General features: G+C 39.2%; 1 protein-coding gene across 1 annotated transcript in view; it reads left to right on the top strand.

The window, feature by feature from the left end:
• xylt2 (xylosyltransferase II) overlaps window positions 1-18,837 on the top strand; it is a 328,263-nt gene that overhangs the window by 187,484 nt on the left and 121,942 nt on the right. Inside the window, exon 5 of the mRNA XM_073026605.1 lies at window positions 804-884. Within this exon, the coding sequence (XP_072882706.1) occupies window positions 804-884 (81 nt within the window). The remainder of the gene's footprint in view (window positions 1-803; window positions 885-18,837) is intronic.

Raw genomic sequence — 18,837 nt, 5'->3', positions numbered from 1 at the left:
CGCGATGTAGTACAGAAAACAAATATAGTTAAAACTCTTCTAACTTTAACTAGAAAATGAATTACTAAGCGAAAATATTATAAACTAAATAACTGCCATAAAGGCAGCACAATGCTTTTCTTCGAGTGTTTTCCATGTTGATGAGGGTGAGTACAAATGACTGATTTACAATAATTTAATTGTGAAAGTGCGCTTGATTTATCGTACAATTTCATTGGACCTCTGTGAACTACTCATCAATTTTATTGGTCTACTGTTACGAGGCAAAATGTTTACGAGGCGGCATGAAAAAAAATAATGCATTAGCCGCTCCGTATTAAAGGCCGCAGAGTTCAAAGCTGTTCAAAATGTGGGAAAAAAGTAGCGGCTTAAAATCCGGAATCTACGGTAATCTTGGCCTAATTTATAGCGACCAATTTACCTACCAACCAGTACGTTTTTGGACTGTGAGAGGAAGCTGGAGCATCAAGAGAAAACCCTTGCACTCACAGAGAGAACGTACAGACTCTACAGGCAGCAGTGGGAATTGAACCCTGGTCACCTGTACTGTAAAGCATTGTGCTGACCACTACACCACCTTGTTGCTCTGTTTTTTTTGTGCTACCAGTTTTTGGAGATGACATTTTTCAGCCTGAAGCAAAACATATGCTTGGAAACAGAGGTCAGGAATCAACTGTGTAAAGAAAAAACATCCTTCATTTCAATCAGCACAAATTATAAGGAATCTTAACTTGTATCAACATTCAATATAGAAGGAAAGGGTTGCTAAGTTTTGTTTAAATTGTTAATTTTTTAAATCACAGGACAGATGACGAGCTGGTGGCATTCCTCTCCAAATACAGAGGGAAGAACTTCCTGAAGTCTCATGGCAGGGATAATGCCAGGTAGGAGCTAAAATGTAGAATAAAGCTTTCAGCTTGTATTCCTAGAGAATGATGAGCTCCATGACCTTTGCCTATGAGAGGTGGCACTGCAGAGTTAAGGTTTCTATTATTATACTTGAATTAAGATAAAGATCTGTACAATTACTGTTGCGCATTGGAAACATAAGCAGATACATGCATCCTGAGCTCTCCCCAAGTGATTCCTACTACTAATTTTGAGTGACAGACCAATGATGGGTTCAGAGATACTGTGAAGCTGAGTAGATGAATGAGGAAATATTTGTGGGCAAGTTACAATGGCATGTCCTATTGTCTGGGACTCAGAATGACATTTGTGATCATCCTCAGGTTCTTGCAGTATCTGATATGGGTGTTCTGCTCAAAGCCAGTTGCTGAGCAAGTGATTCTTTGTCCAACTGGATAATCTGTTGATAACAGCGCTGCAGGAATATTAAAAACCTTTACCTTAAGCAGATGGTATGTAGGTAATGAAGGATGTTATTTTTTTCATCTCAAAAGATAGTTGTGCTGTTATAGTGAATGGAAGTTAGAACAATGCAGACTTGTGGCCTTGACACCATTCTCATGCCAAGGTTCAGCTGATTGTGGTAGGGCAGTTGCAGGGACATGAGGCAATCTGTAGTAGAGCAAAGCCAGTTGAAAATATTGTGGCTGTGTTCCTTGGTGATGTTCCTGACCTAGACATTGCTGCAAGAAGGAAACAAAGGAATGTAATGTTTTGTGCCTCATGGAGACCTGATTGACGGTGGAGATATGGATCACACCATCGAGCCCTCTGGGTTCTCCCTGTTCCGGGTGAACAAATCCAAAAACTTCTCTGGTAAGAGTAAAAGAGGTGAGATAATACTTTGTGGTCAATAATGCTTAGTGTGACCCCCCAGAATGTGCATGCCCTCAAATCCTTTTGTTCCCCATCCTGACTGGCTGCATCACTACCTGGTACCTCTCTTAGTCCAGTTGTGAACTTCCCATGATTCAATATTTACAAGGACAGATGTGTAAAAAGGGTTCATTCGGATCATTGGGTCCCGAGTCACCCCAACCACAATCTATTCTAGCTGCTACCATTTGGGAAATGATACTGCAGCATAAAAGCCAGAATCAACAGGCTTCAGGACCGCTTCTTTCACCAGGTTATCAGATTGATTGACTCATGCTGATATGAGTGTACTCTGTATTACATTGACTGTTCTATTTATTATAAATTACTATGATTGCACATTTAGACAGAGACGTAAGGTTAAGATTTTTACTCATGTATGTGAAGGATGTAAGAAATAAAATCAGTTCAATTCAATTTAATTCATCTAGAATACATTGTGCTGCTGTGTAGACCTTCATGGCTGCTTAGAGAGTTCACAGCTGTTATTATCTCAGCTGTGTATATTCCGCTGAAGGCTGATACTGACCTGTCTCTCGAGGAACTGTACATGATTTCATCATCGCTGGAGACTTTAATCAAGTGTCACTAACTAAAGTCTCTCTGAAGTTTTGTCAACCCATCCAGGTGAGCACACAGGGAGATAAGAGACTCGACCACTGCTACTCAACCTTCCGTAATGCTTACAAAGTGTTCCTCCGTCCACTGTTTGGGAAGTCTGACCACTCCTTCATCCTGCTTCTGTCCATGTAAAGAGGCGGCCATAGTTAAAAACGTCCAGTGTTGGTCTGACCAATCAGCCTCCATGCTACAGGACTGCTTTGTTGATGTCAACTGGAATGTCTTTTGTGATGAGGACGTCTATGAAGTCACGGAAGGGGTAACGAGCTTCATCCGGAAGTGTATCAAGAACATTGTCCCCCAAAAATTGGTCAGGGTTCATCCAGACCAGAAACCCTGGATCATCAGTTCCGTGCGCACAGCGCTCACTGCGCAAGACAGAGCTTAGGTTGCCAGTAATCAGCAAGAACTGAAGAAATGCAGCTATGATCTATGCAAAGTCATCACGGCAGTGGAACAACGATACAGGGACAAGATCCAGACAGTGCTCCTAAGGAGCTTATGGCAAGGTCTGCACACCATTGCAGATTTCAAAGCTAAAGGCAGTGGTGCTGCCAGCATCGCTGTCTCTCTCCCAGATGAACAAAATCTTTTTTACACTCTGTTCGATGTCGCCAGTGCTGAGTCCCTGAGGAGAACTGCTGATACAGCCTGCACCTTGGTCATCTCTGAGGTTGAGGTACACAGGTGATTCCAAGAGTGGATAGCCACAAGGTATCCCAGGGCAGGTACTCTTAGAGTGTGCACGGCACAACTGGCTGGTGTGTTTGCAGACATTTTTAATCTCTCCTTCTCCCAGTGAGGAGTGCCCTCCTGCTTCAAAACATCCACCATTGTCCATGTACCTACAAAGACCAAGGTAACATGTCTGAACGACTGGCATCCTGTCGCACTCACCTCAATAATTAGCAAATGCTTTGAGAGGCTGTTCAAGGGCTACATCTGCAGCATGCTACCACCTTCACTGGACCCCCTTCAATTCGCCTACTGACACAACTAATCGACAGTTGATGCAATAGCCACAGCTCTACTCACTGTCCTCACACATTTGGAGTGGAGGGATGCTTATGTGAAAATGCTCTTCTTGAACTACTGTTCAGCATTCAACACCTTACTTCCCTCCAGGCTTGACAAGAAGCTTAGAGACCTTGGCCTTCACCCTGCCTTGTGCAGCTGGATCTTGGACTTCCTGTCAGATTACCTGCAGGTGGTAAGAGTGGGCACCCTCACTTCTGCCCCTCTGACTGTCAACACAGGAGCCCCCAGGGCTGTGTCGTAAACCCCCTCCTTTACTCTCTGTATACCTATGACTGTCGCGACCCACAGCTCCAATCTGCTAATTAAATTTGCAGATTATACTACATTGATTGGCCTTAACTCAAATAATAACGAGGCAACCTGCAGAGAAGAAGTCATCACCCTGACACAGTGGTGTCAAGAAAACAACCTCTCCCTCAATGTCGCAAAAACAAAGGAGCTGGTTGTGGAGGAACGGAGACAGGCTCACCCTTATTTGCATCCACGGATCTGGAGTAAATGACTTCATTTTCCTCAGTATACACGTCATCGAGGACCTCACTGGGTCTGTAAATACAGTCTCTGTGGTGAAAAAGGCACCTCAGATGGTTGAAGAAGTTGGGCACGAGACCTCAAATCCTAAGGACTATCTACAGGGGCACGATTGAGAGCATTCTGACTGGCTGCATCACTGCTTCCCTGAATCATAGGACTCTGCAGAGAGTGGTGCAGACAGCCCAGCGCATCTGTGGATGTGAACTTCCCACTGTTCAGGATACTTACACCGACAGGTGTGTAGAAAGGGCCTGAAGGATCACTAGGGATCCAAGTCACTCCAACCACAAACTGTTCCAGCTGCTTCCATCTGGAAAACTGGTACCGCAGCATAAAAGCCAGGACCAACAGGCTCTGGGACAGCTTCTTCCACCAGGCCATCAGACTGATTAACTCACACTGATACAATTGTATTTCTAAGCTACATTGACTGTTCTTTTGTTTATCTTACTGACCTAGCTTGCAACTCGACCTAGTAAAAAAAACACAGCCACCTCCAGTTTAAATTCCCACACGGAATATTGTGGAGGATCAAATACCCAAACCCAGCACAGCCCCCACTTGCCCCATTTAGCCTGTCTCAGTGCGCTAGACTTTCGAACCTGGGGAATTCAGTGGGGGTGGTCCTTAGGACCCAGCGGACCACTGGACCCGCTCCCCCTCCCCCGCCCCCGGCAGTGTTTCTGTTCCATTGACGGGAAGCGATTGCAATTGAAAATAAAGTGGAAATAATAAAGCGTTTGGAAAGAGGTGAAACACCATCGGTCTTTGGAAAAGCGTTAGGCTACAGTCAGTCAACGATTGGAACAATTTTAAAGGATAACGGATAAAGTGAGAATAATGGAGCAGGTGAAAGGCGCTGCCCTGATGAAAGCTACAATTATTACTAAGCAACGCAGTGGTTTAATTATTGGGATACATACATTTCTTAAGTGTTTTATATGTATAGAATGGTAAAATATATACTATATACTAAGACGAACGTTTGACTAACTGACACTAAATAATACCGGATGTACTTGTTCCAACTTACATACAAATCCGACTTAAAGACGGACTCAGGAACGGAACTCGTATGTAACCCGGGGACTGCCTGTACTATTTATTACAAATTACTAATTTTCACATTGCACATTCAGATGGAGACGTAACGTAAAGATTTTTACTCCTCAGGTATGTGAAAGATGTAAGAAATAAAGTCAATTCAGTGCAATTGATTTCAATTCAAAGAGTTTCTTGGAGTAGTATCCTTGGTCCAACCACCTTCAGCTGCTTAGTTAATAGTCTTTTTTGCATCGTAACATAAGTAAGGATATCGGCTTATGATTGCACAATATTTAGTTTCATTCACATCTGCCAACAAATTAAGTGAAGTAAGTAATAGAATCTAGATTTGTACAGGACAGAAATGTGGCCCTTCAACCCATCACATCCGTGTTGTTTTTACCCATCTACATTAATTGCATTGGCTCACATTAGGACCATATCCTTCCATGCCTTGCCTATTTATATGTTTGTTTAGATACCTTTTTAAATATAATAAGTATATTTTTCCACTTTCCAAATATCAAACATTCTCTAGTTTAATAAAAACTTAACACTCATATCCTCTTGAAAACTCCTTCCTCCCACCTTAAACTTGTCCCTTCTGCTTCTTGATATTCCATGGGAAAGGGATTGCTCTTACTATACTCAGTTAATAACTTGGGTTTCTCATTAATCTTACCTGCCAAGGATATTTCATGGCTTCTTTTAACCTTCAAAATTCCTCAGGTACTTTCCTGAACCCTCACAGGTTAGCAATGAACAGATTAACAGAGTGAGGAACTCCATCAACCAGAAACAAGGTGAACAGAATTAGAATTAGGTTACTATCACCAGCATATGTTGTGAAATTTGTTAACTTAGTGGCAGCAGTACAGTGAAATACATGGTGAATATTTAAAAAAATATACACTGAAGTTGATTATATGTATAAAAAATAGTAAAATTAAAAATAGTGCAAAATAGAAAAAAAGTGAGGTAGTGTTCAGGGATTCAATGTACATTTAAAAATTGGATTGCAGAGGGGAAGAAGTTGTTCCTGAATTGCTGAGTGCGAGCCTTCAGCCTCCTTCCTGATGGTAACAATGAGAAGAAGGCACGTCCTGGGTGATAAGAGTCTTTAATAATGGACACCACCTTTCTGAGGCACCGCTCCTTGAAGATGTCTTAAATAATACAGAGGCTGGTACCTATGATAGAGCTGACTAATTTTATAGCTTTCCATACCTTCTTTTAATCCTGTGCAGTAACCTCCCCAGCAGATCTGGGTCTGCTGGGTCAGTGACAGATGTAATTTCTCTGGCTCTTGGCTTTGCGCTGGACTTTTCTGGACAGCAGGAACACTCATGTACATCAGACTACAGCTCATCAATTACAGCTCAGCATTCAACACAGTAAGCTCACACAAACACATCATCAAGCTTCAAGGCATGGCCCTCTATATCTCCCTCTGCAACTGAATCCCCCTACTTCTTCATCAGCAGATCTCAATTAGTGAGGATTAGTAACAACATCTTTTCCTGACTGATCATCAACACAGGAGAGCCTCAAAGCTGCTCTACTCTTTATGCACATGACTGTGTGGCTAAGCACAGCTCCAATCCCATCTTCAAAATTTACTAATCACAGATGGCAATTAGTCAGCTTAATAGAGCAAGATAGATTAAACTGTTGAATGGTTCCACAACAACTTGCTGCTCAACATCAGCAAAACTAAGTAGCTCATGTTGACTTCAGGAAGAGGAAGGAAGGTGAATAGTCCCAATGAAGGGTCTCAGCCTGAAATGTTGACTGTTTATTCTCTTCCATAGTTGCTGTACTGATTTCCCCCAGTATTTTGTGTGTTTTGCTTGATTTCCAACATCTGTAGATTTTCCTGTTTGTGTACATGTGCCAGTTTATAATGAGGGGATTGGCTGTGGAAGGAGTGAGCAGCTTTAAATTTTAACTGTTAATATATCAGATGACATGTTCTAGACCCAGCATATAGAACATAGAACAGCACAGTACAGGCCCTTTAGCCCACAATGTTGTGCCAACCTTTTGATCTACTCCAAGATCAATCTTTCTTTCTTTCTTTCTCAATCTTTTTATTATTGTTATTAATATCAACAAAATAAAATTAAAATTAATACAAAGATAATGGGATTACAAACATACACATTTCGACTAAACATGAAAGAATACATAAGCAATGATTACAGTATAAATGAGTATTCCCAAATCATGAACGATACAATATACAAATAAACAAGGCAAACCTAGGTATATCATAGTATATATTAAAAAAAACTGAAAAAAGAAAAAGAAAAAAAAATTATGCAAAAAAAACTAATCTAATAATCTAATAACTAATAAAGAAAAAAAAAGAAAAAGAAAAAATGGGGAAAAAAAGGGCTGTTTATAATATAAATACAAAATCATCAGTGTCGTCAACTCCGATCCTTTCAACATATATAAAATCGAAACTGGAAAAACAAATAGGCTTGGAACAGGGTCATATTACATCATATGAAAATATTGAATAAATGGTCTCCGTATCTTTTCAAATTTAATAGAAGTATCAAATACAACACTTCTAATTTTTTCTAAATTTAGACATAACATAGTTTGAGAAAACCAATGAAATATGGTAGGAGGATTAATTTCTTTCCAATTCAACAAAATAGATCTTCTAGCCATTAATGTAAGAAATGCAATCATTCGACAAGCGGAAGAAGATAAATGGAGTGAATCCATCATTGGTAAACCAAAAATTGCAGTAACAGGATGAGGTTGTAAATCAATGTTCAATACCGCAGAAATAACATCAAAAATATCTTTCCAATATTTTTTCAAAAGCGGACATGACCAGAACATATGAGTTAAAGACGCTATCTCAGAATGACATCTGTCACAAATAGGATTTATATAGGAATAAAAATGAGCCAATTTATCCTTGGACATATGAGCCCTGTGCACAACTTTAAACAGTATTAATGAATGTTTAGCACGTATAGATGATGTATTAACTAATTGAAGAATTTTATCCCAATTCTCAATAGGGATAGTAAGGTTAAGTTCTCTTTCCCAATCATTTTTAGTCTTATAAAAGGGCTCTGAATGTATCTTCATAATTATATTGTAAAGTTTTGATATTAGCCCTTTCTGAAAAGGATTTAGTTCAAACAAATTCTCCAAAATACCTGAAGACACAAAATTTGGAAAAGTAGGAAGTACAGTATTTAAGAGATTCCTAATCTGTAAATATCTAAAAAAAAATGAAATCTAGGCGAATTATATTTATTAGATAATTGTTCAAAAGACATAAAACAATTATCCAAAAATAAATTGGAAAATCGTAGTAATCCTTTAGTCTTCCAAGCTGAATAAGCTTGGTCTATAATAGAAGGATAAAAAAAGCAATTGGATACAATAGGGATATTTAAAACATACTGTGTCAACTCAAAAAATTTCCGAAATTGAAACCATATACGTAAAGTATGTTTAACTATTGGGTTATCAATTCGTTTCGGCAATTTAGAAAGAGCAAAGGGAAGAGAAGTCCCTAAAATAGAACCCAATGCAAATCCTTGTACAGATTTAATTTCCAGGTTCACCCAATGAGGGCTAAAAGATAAATCCCAATCCTTTAACCAACATATCAAATATCGGATATTAACTGCCCAATAATAAAATCTAAAATGAGGCAATGCCAATCCACCTTCCTTCCTTGCCTTCTGTAAATAAATTTTACCTAACCTAGGATTTTTATTCTGCCATATATATGAGGAAATTTTTGAATCAACATTAGCAAAGAAAGATTTCGGAATAAAGATAGGTACCGCTTGAACTATATATAAAAACTTGGGTAAAATAACCATCTTAATAGCATTAATCCGACCTATCAGAGATAAAGATAGTGGTGACCACTTAGTAAACAAACATTTAATCTGATCGATTAAGGGAAAAAAATTAACCTTAAATAAGTCTTTATAGTTTTTTGTGATTTTAATCCCTAAATAAATAAGAGTCATTAACTAATTTAAAAGGTAAATTTCCATAAATTGGAACCTGTCTATTTAAAGGAAACAATTCACTCTTATTAAGATTTAATTTATACCCGGAAAAATCACTAAATTGAGCCAACAATGATAAAACTGCAGGAATAGATTTCTCAGGATCAGAAATAAATAATAATAAATCATCTGCATATAATGATAACTTATGTATATCTGTCCCACGAGTAATGCCAAAAATGTTCGGTGATTCTCTGATAGTAATAGCCAAGGGTTCTAAAGCAATATCAAATAATAATGGACTAAGAGGACAGCCTTGTCTAGTACCCCAAAATAAACAAAAAAAGGGAGATCTTTGATTGTTAGTAAGCACCGAGGCAACTGGAGTATGATATATCAGTTTAATCCAGGAAATGAATGTCGGACTAAAATTAAACTTCTCAAGCACATTAAATAAGTATGGCCATTCAACTCTATCAAATGCTTTCTCCGCATCTAATGAAATGACACATTCTGAAGTGCTATGTGAAGGAGTATAAACAATATTCAATAATCTCCTAACATTGAAAAAAGAATAGCGATTTTTAATAAAACCGGTTTGATCTTCCGAAATAATTTGGGGTAATACCTTCTCCAGCCTGGATGCCAGTAACTTGGAAAAGATCTTGGAATCTACATTCAATGAAGATATTGGTCTATAGGATGCACAGTCAGTAGGGTCTTTATCTTTCTTCAATATTAAAGACATGGAAGCTCTATAAAAAGATTGTGGCAGATCATATCATATCATATAACAATCACAGCACGGAAACAGGCCGTCTCGGCCCTCCTAGTCCGTGCCGAACTCTTAATCTCACCTAGTCCCACCTACCCGCACTCAGCCCATAACCCTCCACTCCTTTTCTGTCCATATACCTATCCAATTTTACCTTAAATGACACAACTGAACTGGCCTCTACTATTTCTACAGGAAGCTCATTCCACACAGCTATCACTCTCTGAGTAAAGAAATACCTCCTCGTGTTTCCCTTAAACTTTTGCCCCCTAACTCTCAAATCATGTCCTCTCGTTTGAATCTCCCCTACTCTCAATGGAAACAGCCTATTCACGTCAACTCTATCTATCCCTCTCAACATTTTAAATACCTCGATCAAATCCCCCCTCAACCTTCTACGCTCCAATGAATAGAGACCTAACTTGTTCAACCTTTCTCTGTAACTTAAGTGCTGAAACCCAGGTAACATCCTAGTAAATCGTCTCTGCACTCTCTCTAATTTATTGATATCTTTCCTATAATTCGGTGACCAGAACTGTACACAATATTCCAAATTTGGCCTTACCAATGCCTTGTACAATTTTAACATTACATCCCAACTTCTGTACTCAATGCTCTGATTTATAAAGGCCAGCGTTCCAAAAGCCTTCTTCACCACCCTATCTACATGAGACTCCACCTTCAGGGAACTATGCACTGTTATTCCTAGATCTCTCTGTTCCACTGCATTCCTCATGCCCTACCATTTACCCTGTATGTTCTATTTGGATTATTCCTGCCAAAATGTAGAACCTCACACTTCTCAGCATTAAACTCCATCTGCCAACGTTCAGCCCATTCTTCTAACCGGCATAAATCTCCCTGCAAGCTTTGAAAACCCACCTCATTATCCACAACACCTCCTACCTTAGTATCATCAGCATACTTACTAATCCAATTTACCACCCCACCATCCAGATCATTTATGTATATTACAAACAACATTGGGCCCAAAACAGATCCCTGAGGCACCCCGCTAGTCACCGGCCTCCATCCCGATAAACAATTATCCACCACTACTCTCTGGCATCTCCCATCTAGCCACTGTTGAATCCATTTTATTACTCCAGCATTAATACCTAACGACTGAACCTTCTTAACTAACCTTCCATGTGGAACTTTGTCAAAGGCCTTGCTGAAGTCCATATAGACTACATCCACTGCCTTACCCTCGTCAACATTCCTCGTAACTTCTTCAAAAAATTCAATAAGGTTTGTCAAACATGACCTTCCACGCACAAATCCATGCTGGCTACTCCTAATCAGATCCTGTCTATCCAGATAATTATAAATACTATCTCTAAGAATACTTTCCATTAATTTACCCACCACTGATGTCAAACTGACAGGTCTATAATTGCTAGGCTTACTTCTAGAACCCTTTTTAAACAATGGAACCACATGAGCAATACGCCAATCCTCTGGCACAATCCCAGATTGCCCAATCTAATTGCTTCTTCAAAAACCCTGCATAACCAAGGAGAAAGAGTAGCGGAAAAACATTTTAAAAATTCTACTGTATACCCATCTGGACCTGGTGCTTTCCCAGAATTCATAGAGGAAATAACCCCTTTAATTTCTGCATCCGTAATAGGAGTTTCTAATATTGAATTCAATTCTAATATTGAATTCTAATACTAAAATTCAATTTCCCAAGAAAATCACACATGGTATTACGATCATGAGGGAATTCGGAATGATACAGGGAGGTATAAAAATCTTGAAATGATTTATTTATCTCATCATGGTTAACTGTCAGATCCCCATTCTGCTGATGGATCATAGTAATTTGACGTTTAACCAAAGCATTCTTCAATTGACTAGCTAACAGTTTACCCGATTTATCACTATGTATATAAAAATCAGATCTGGTTTTCATTAATTGATTTTCAATCGAAGATGTAAGTAATAGACTATGTTCCGTTTGAAGTTCAACCCTTTGTTTGTAAAGCTCCTTACTAGGAGTAATCGAATATTTCTTGTCAATCTCTTTAATTTTATCAACCAACAAAAGAGTTTCCTTCTTGATGCGTTTTCTCAGACCACAGAGTAGGAGGTAATCTGTCCATGTATATATGCTTTAAAAGTGTCCCAAAGTGTTCCGCAAGAAATATCATCCGTGGAATTAGTTAAAAAGAAGAAATTGATCTGTTCCTTCATAAATTTAATAAAATCCGGATCTTGCAGTAAAGTAGAATCAAATCGCCATTGTCTAGCACTAGAAGCTGTATCCGTAAATTTAATAGAAAGTTTTAATGGAGCATGGTCAGAGATGGCTATAATATCATAATTACAACCAATTACCGATGGAATAAAACAAGAGTCAATAAAAAAAAATCAGTTCTCGAGTAGGAATGATAAACATGTGAGAAAAATGAAAACTCTTTGTCCTTAGAATGCCGAAATCTCCAAATATCAAAAATTCCATTATCAGTCAAAAAAGAGTTAATACAAGTGGCCGACTTATTAGGTAAAGTCTGAGTAGATATAGATTTGTCCATCAAAGGATTTAAACAACAATTAAAGTCACCACCCATTATTAACTTATATTCATTTAGATTAGGTAGAGAAGTAAATAAGGACTTAAAAAAATTGGGACAATCCACATTTGGAGCATAAACATTAACCATAGCAACCTTTTTGTTAAAAAGTAAGCCAGTAAATAACAAAAACCTACCATTCGGATCCGAAAAGATATCATGTTGGACAAATGCAATAGAGGAGTCAATAAAAATTGAAACTCCCTTTACTTTGGCATTTGAATTCGAATGATACTGTTGACCCCTTCAAAACCTAAAAAAGCGATAATTGTCCTCTTTCCTCACATGAGTTTCTTGTGCAAAAATAATATGAGCATTAAGTCTTTGGAATACTTTGAAAATGTTTTTCCATTTAATCGGATGGTTTAAGCCATTAGTATTCCAAGAGACAAAATTAATGGTCTGAGCCATAGTTCTGAAATCAACCCTTTGGTATATAAAGGGTTAACCAACTTATAAACTCATGCACCCGGAAGAGGAACAAGAATAAGGGGAGGACCCGGAAGTGACGACATCGCGGACATTTTTGTATTTTAAAATCAGCCCAAATGAAAAAACTAAAAAAAACTGATAAAAGAAACATAAGAATTAGAAAAAGACCTCCCATCCCCCACCCAAGAGGAAAAAACAAGCCTACCCCAGCACTTAGTATATAAAGGATAAAAAAAAGATCCACCCAAACTCTAAAGAAATAATAATCACTATACAAAAACCAAACCACTTAATATAATTGGTAGTAAAAAAAAACAAAGAGTATAATCACTAGTAACTTATAAATCGGGTTAAAACCCAAAAAAACTAAAAAATTTAAACTATGATAAGAGATGCATTATAGGAAGAAGACGAGAGAAAATAAAATGGCGAAATAAAAAAAACAAAAATATTTTAGAGAAGAAACCGCCATCTTAGTAAAAAAAAATTCACCTTCGAAGGATTAATAATAATGACCAAAGATAAAGTACAGTGGTTGAAGTAAGTAAAATAAAAAGATTAGCATGTTGAGAAAAAAAAACTTTAACTAGAGTATAAAATATAGAGTAAACCTACACCAATAGCCAGAAACAAAATCTGGTTTTGGAAATAAAAACCATCTTGCACGATCAAAATCACTCATTTATTTGGAATGAGTGTCCGTAGCAGTAGGGAAGTTCTCATCCAGAAAGCTTCTCGCATCAGATGTAGAAAGGAAAACTCGCCTTGGTGCATTCGGAGGTGATATTCTGAACTTCGCTAGGTATAAGAGCGCAGGTTTTAGATTTTTCTCATAACATTCAGACATCAGAGGTTTAAAAAGAAGCCTTGCCTTCATTACTTCTGGACTAAAGTCTTCTACTAAACGAAAATTGTGATCTTGAAATTTGACCATCCCTACACGCCGAGCCACACGAATAAGTTGCTCTTTAACATGCACATAGTGAAATCGGACAATTACAACCGGTGGTTTAGCTGAAGCACTTGATGATCGACGCATAATTCTGTGAGCACGATTGAGTAACGGAGGACTGTCTGGGAATACAGAAGGGAACGCATCCTTTAAAAGTTGAGCAAAATACTTCGAGGGGTCCCCTTGTTCTATACCTTCCGGGATACCAAGTATGCGTAGGTTCTGTCTTCTGGACCGATTCTCAAAGTCGACACTCTTGGCTTTAAGTGTTTCCACCTGTTTAATCGTCGAAAGTAAGTTCTGCTCCAATTTTTCAATTATCAAATCTCACTTCCGAGCATCTTCTTGCAGAGTTGCGATTAGAACTTGCTGCTGGTTAACTACTAAATCCGTCTTATCCATATAATTTTGAAAAGCCTTTATATCTTGTTTAAAAATTTGTTGTCGTTCTTCAAATTTTTGATTTAAAACCTCCAATAACATTTCATAAGTCAATTCAGTGCCCTTAGGATCAGTCGTCTTTTTCTTCCCGTTACCATTAAAATCCTTCCCGTGTTCTCACCCTTTAGATCTAAGAGCCATTTCTGTATTCCTTTCTTCAAAAATTCACAATAAACTCTTAAAGATAAGTCCAAAAAAGTAACAAGAATCTTTTGGTGTAGGTAAAAATAAGTTAAATAAGGGTGATCATAGGTTAAAAAAAGTAAAGGTTATGGAGCGAATCTGAAACAGTGCTCACTCCATGAGCGACTCCTGCTGACCTCCCAAGATCAATCTAACCATTTCCTCACATGTAGTCCTCCTTTCTTTTTAATCCATGTGTCTTAAGAGTTTCTTAAATATTGCTAATGTATCTGCCTGTACTACCATCACTAGCAGTGCATTCCATGCAATTAACCACTCTATATATATAAAAAATATTACCTCTGACATCACCCCAATACTTTCCTCCAGTTGCATTAAAGGTATGTCCTGTCGTGATAACCATTGCTGCCCAGGGTAAAAACATAGAAACACAGAAAACCTACAGCACATATTGGCCCTTTGGCCCACAAAGCTGTGCCGAACACGTCCTTACCTGAGAAATTACCTATGGTTACCCATAGCCCTCTATTTTTCTGAGCTCCATATACCTGTCCAGGAGTCTTTTAAAAGACTCTATGGTATCCGACTCCACCACCATTGCTGGCAGCCCATTCCACTCACTCACCACTCTTTGCTTTAAAAAACTTGCCCCTGATGTCTCCTTTGTACCTGCTTCCAAGCACCTTAAAACAATGCTCTCTCATGCTAGCCATTTCAGCCCTGGGAAAAAGCCGCTGACTATCCACATCATCAATGCCTCTCATCATCTATCAGGTCACCTTTCATCCTCTGTCGCTCTAAGGAAAAAAGGCCAAGTTCACTCAACCTATTCTCATAAGGCATGCTCCCCAATCCAGGCAACATCCTTGTAAATCTCCTCTGTACCCTTTCTATGGTTTCCACATCTTTCCTATAGTGAGGTGACCAGAACTGAGCACAGTACTCCAAGTGGGGTCTGACCAGGGTCCTATATAGCTGCAGCATTATCTCTCGGCTGTTGAAAGGTGATAGCTGTTCATTCTACCTATGTACTTTTGGTAAATGGTGGTGAACTTGATTGCAGCTGCCTCTACGGATCCAACAAATGGTGCAAATGTGTGATCCAATTTTCATGTGATCATTGGTAATACAAAAATACTGCAAACTCATTTCATTGTTCATTGGCGAGACTAATGGCAAAGGTGCTGTGTGGCCTCGGTTGTTGTGCTGATCAAGCCGTCGTGCCGTAGTGTCACCTGTTACAGCTGCCAGAGAAGGAGGTGCCAGATGCAGCATGTGAGAAAACAGAGACAGGGCAGGCACACTGGAATTCATGCTGGTCAGTGCGGCTAAACCCAGCATGAGATGATGAACTGCTACGTGTTTCTTGCAGAAACATGGCTTCAGGACGACATCCCATGCACCATCAATTCTCGGGGTATGCCTCTCAGGGACTTGTGATAATATTATTTTTGCGACTATATGTGCTATCTTAACTATATTTGCTGTGTGTAATTATATATGCTGTTTTGCACCTTGGCCCTGAAGGAATGATGCTTCATTTAACTGTTTACATGCGTATGACTGAATAACAATTAAGACCATAAGACATAGGAGCAGAATTAGACCATTTGGCCCATTGAGTCTGCTCCATCATTCAATCATGGCTGATCTTTGATATCCCCTCCTCAGCCCCACTCCCCAGCCTTCTCCCTGTAACCTTTGATGCCGTGTCCAATCAAGAACCTCTTAAGCTCTGCCTTAGGTGCACCCAATAATCTGGCCTCCACAGCTGCCTATGGTAATAAATTCCACAAATTCACCACCCTCTGACTAAAGAAATTCCTCCACATCTCTGTTTTAAATGGACACCCCTCTATACTTAGGCTGTGCCCTCTTATCCTAGACTCCCCCACCATGGGCAATATCCTTTCCACATCTACTCTGTCTAGGCTTTTCAACATTCAAAAGGTTTCAATGAGATCCACCCTCATCTTTTCTGAATTCCAGCAAGTACGTACCCATAGGATAACCCTTTAATTCCCAGAATCATCCTTGTGAACCTCCTTTAAACACTCTCCAATGCCAGCACATCTTTTCTTAGAGGAGCCCAAAACTGTTCTCAATACTCAAGGTGAGGTCTTGGATAGTTTAATTAAACTAGAATGTGAATTATCTATCTTATATGCTTCTGTGAAGTTGCCTCTCATCCTCCTTTGCTCCAAAGAGAAAAGCCTTAGCTTGTTCCACCTTTCTTCATGAGACATATTATCCAATCCAGGAAGCCTCCTGGTAAATCTCCTCTGCACCCTCTCTAACGCAGAGGTCCCCAACCTTTTTTTGCACCATGGACTGGTTTAATATTGACAATATTCTTGCGGACTGGCCGACTGGTGGTTTTGGGGAGGGAGGTGGGCGGGGTGTTAATCACGACCGGAATATAGGTCAACTAAGTCACTTATAAGCGGCTAATACACTCAATTTCGTTTCTAAAAGGGTATATCTAATGAATTTTATATTAAACACACAGCGCATATTTTCCCCGTATGAACATATAAAATCAGTGCAACACACCAATATCGCTGAATCAGTGGGAGCCCTGGGCTTGTTTCCCTGCAACAAGACGGTCCCATTGTGGGGCGATGGGAGAAAGCGATACTTGAAGGGGGTTCCTTATGTCCAGTCTATACTGCAATTTAGTTTTCGTTGCATTCATTGCAGAAAAGCCTGCTTCGCAGAGATATGATGTTGGAAATGGAAGCAATGTTTTTAGTGCTTTCATCCTATCTCAGGATATTCAGCTTTGACTTTGATCCAGAATACTGGCAGAGATGTTATGTCAAACATACTTTTCAGGCCACCGTCATTTGCAAGCTCGAGGAGTTGATCTTCTTCCCTCACTGATATGGATGACGTGTGGGTAATGACCTCACGTGGGTAATAACCTCGCATGCGTTCAAGTTCAACAGTGGGCATGACAGGGAATGAGGAAAGGTGCAGCTTACTCATATTGTTTCATATCGACAAATCATATCGTTTCCTCGTGGCCCGGTAGCACATGCTTTGCTACCTAACCCGATGGTTGGGGACCACTGCTCTAACATTTCCACATCTTTCTTATAATGAAGGGATCAGAACTGAACACAATATTTTAAACTTGGTCTAATCAGAGTTTTACCAGTATTATCTTGTGGCTCTTGAACACAGTCCCCCAACTAATGATGGTCAACTCACTATATCAGAATCAGAATCAGACTTTAATCGCCAAGTACCTATGCACATACAAGGAATTTACTTCCGGCAGATGTTGTCTCTCTGCTCATAACAATAATAATGATAGATATAAATGAAAATATAAATTATACATACAGGTAGTGCAATCCAAGTAATAGTTAGCCGACAGTTAACCGGCAGTTAACTGTTCAGCAAAGTGACCGCAGTAGGGAAAAAACTTCTCCAGTGCCTATTAGTCTTAGTCTGGAGGGATCTGAAGCGCCTACCAGACGGAAGCAGATCAAACAGTCCGTGTGCAGGATGGGAGGAGTCCTTTATGATATGCCTTCTTAACTGTGCTATCAACTTGTGTGGTAACTTTGAGGGATCTGTATGGACCTGGACCTAAAGATCCTTTTGTTCAATGCTGCTAAGAATCCTGCCATTAACCTTGTACTCTGTATTTAAGTTCAGCTTTCCAAAGTATATCATTGCACACTTTTCCAGATTGAACTCCATCTGCCACTTATCAGTCCATCTCTGCTTCCTATCAATGTCCTGTTGTAACCTGCAACAACCTTCCACACAATGCCATTGTTGTCACAGATTAATTGGACTTCAAAAACTTGCATTCATTCTTGACTCACACTTTATTTACCTGTGTACAAGGAGAACTGTATGACTGCTGTCACCAAACTGTCCAAAGGTACATAGAAATTGACCAGTTGGATACAGATATTGACCAATTGGTAACCTTCTTGAGGTTCAAATCCCTTATTTGCATAATTAATCACACTATGATATTAAAGATATTACTAGCCAATAGAATCTACACTTTAAAGGCCAATAATACTTCAGTTGTAATAATACAAATAGAAAAGTAACTGACCAATAGCAAGTGTCACTCTAGAATCCTTCGTTTGCATCCCCATAGTCCCTTAATGGTGGTACGGCAATTTCAGATGTAGAGAGAGTGTAGGCAGATAGATATGTAGTACTGCATGAGCAAGATAGCAACACCCCTTCATGGCTATTGTTTAGGCCAAAGATCCCATTTTAAAAGGGGTACACCAGCCAATGACAAGCCTTGTGGCCATATACCTAATAATCACTACTGACATGATTTAAAGGGTCACTGGTGCCATTGGCAATGCATGTACTGTACCCAAGCCTAGTTTCGTCACTTGCTGATTGCAGTAACAGAATTAATCTTGATCCTCAACTTCAGGGCTGGAGTTTATGTAGTCTGTTGTAGGAAGGTTGATACCATCCTTCAAAACAGCTGCATTGGCAAGGGTCATT

Source organism: Hemitrygon akajei, chromosome 22 (genome assembly GCF_048418815.1).
Source record: "Hemitrygon akajei chromosome 22, sHemAka1.3, whole genome shotgun sequence".
Lineage (NCBI taxonomy): Eukaryota > Metazoa > Chordata > Chondrichthyes > Myliobatiformes > Dasyatidae > Hemitrygon > Hemitrygon akajei.
Note: the sequence above shows the minus strand (reverse complement) of the source record. Positions and strands in the feature narration are given on the sequence as shown.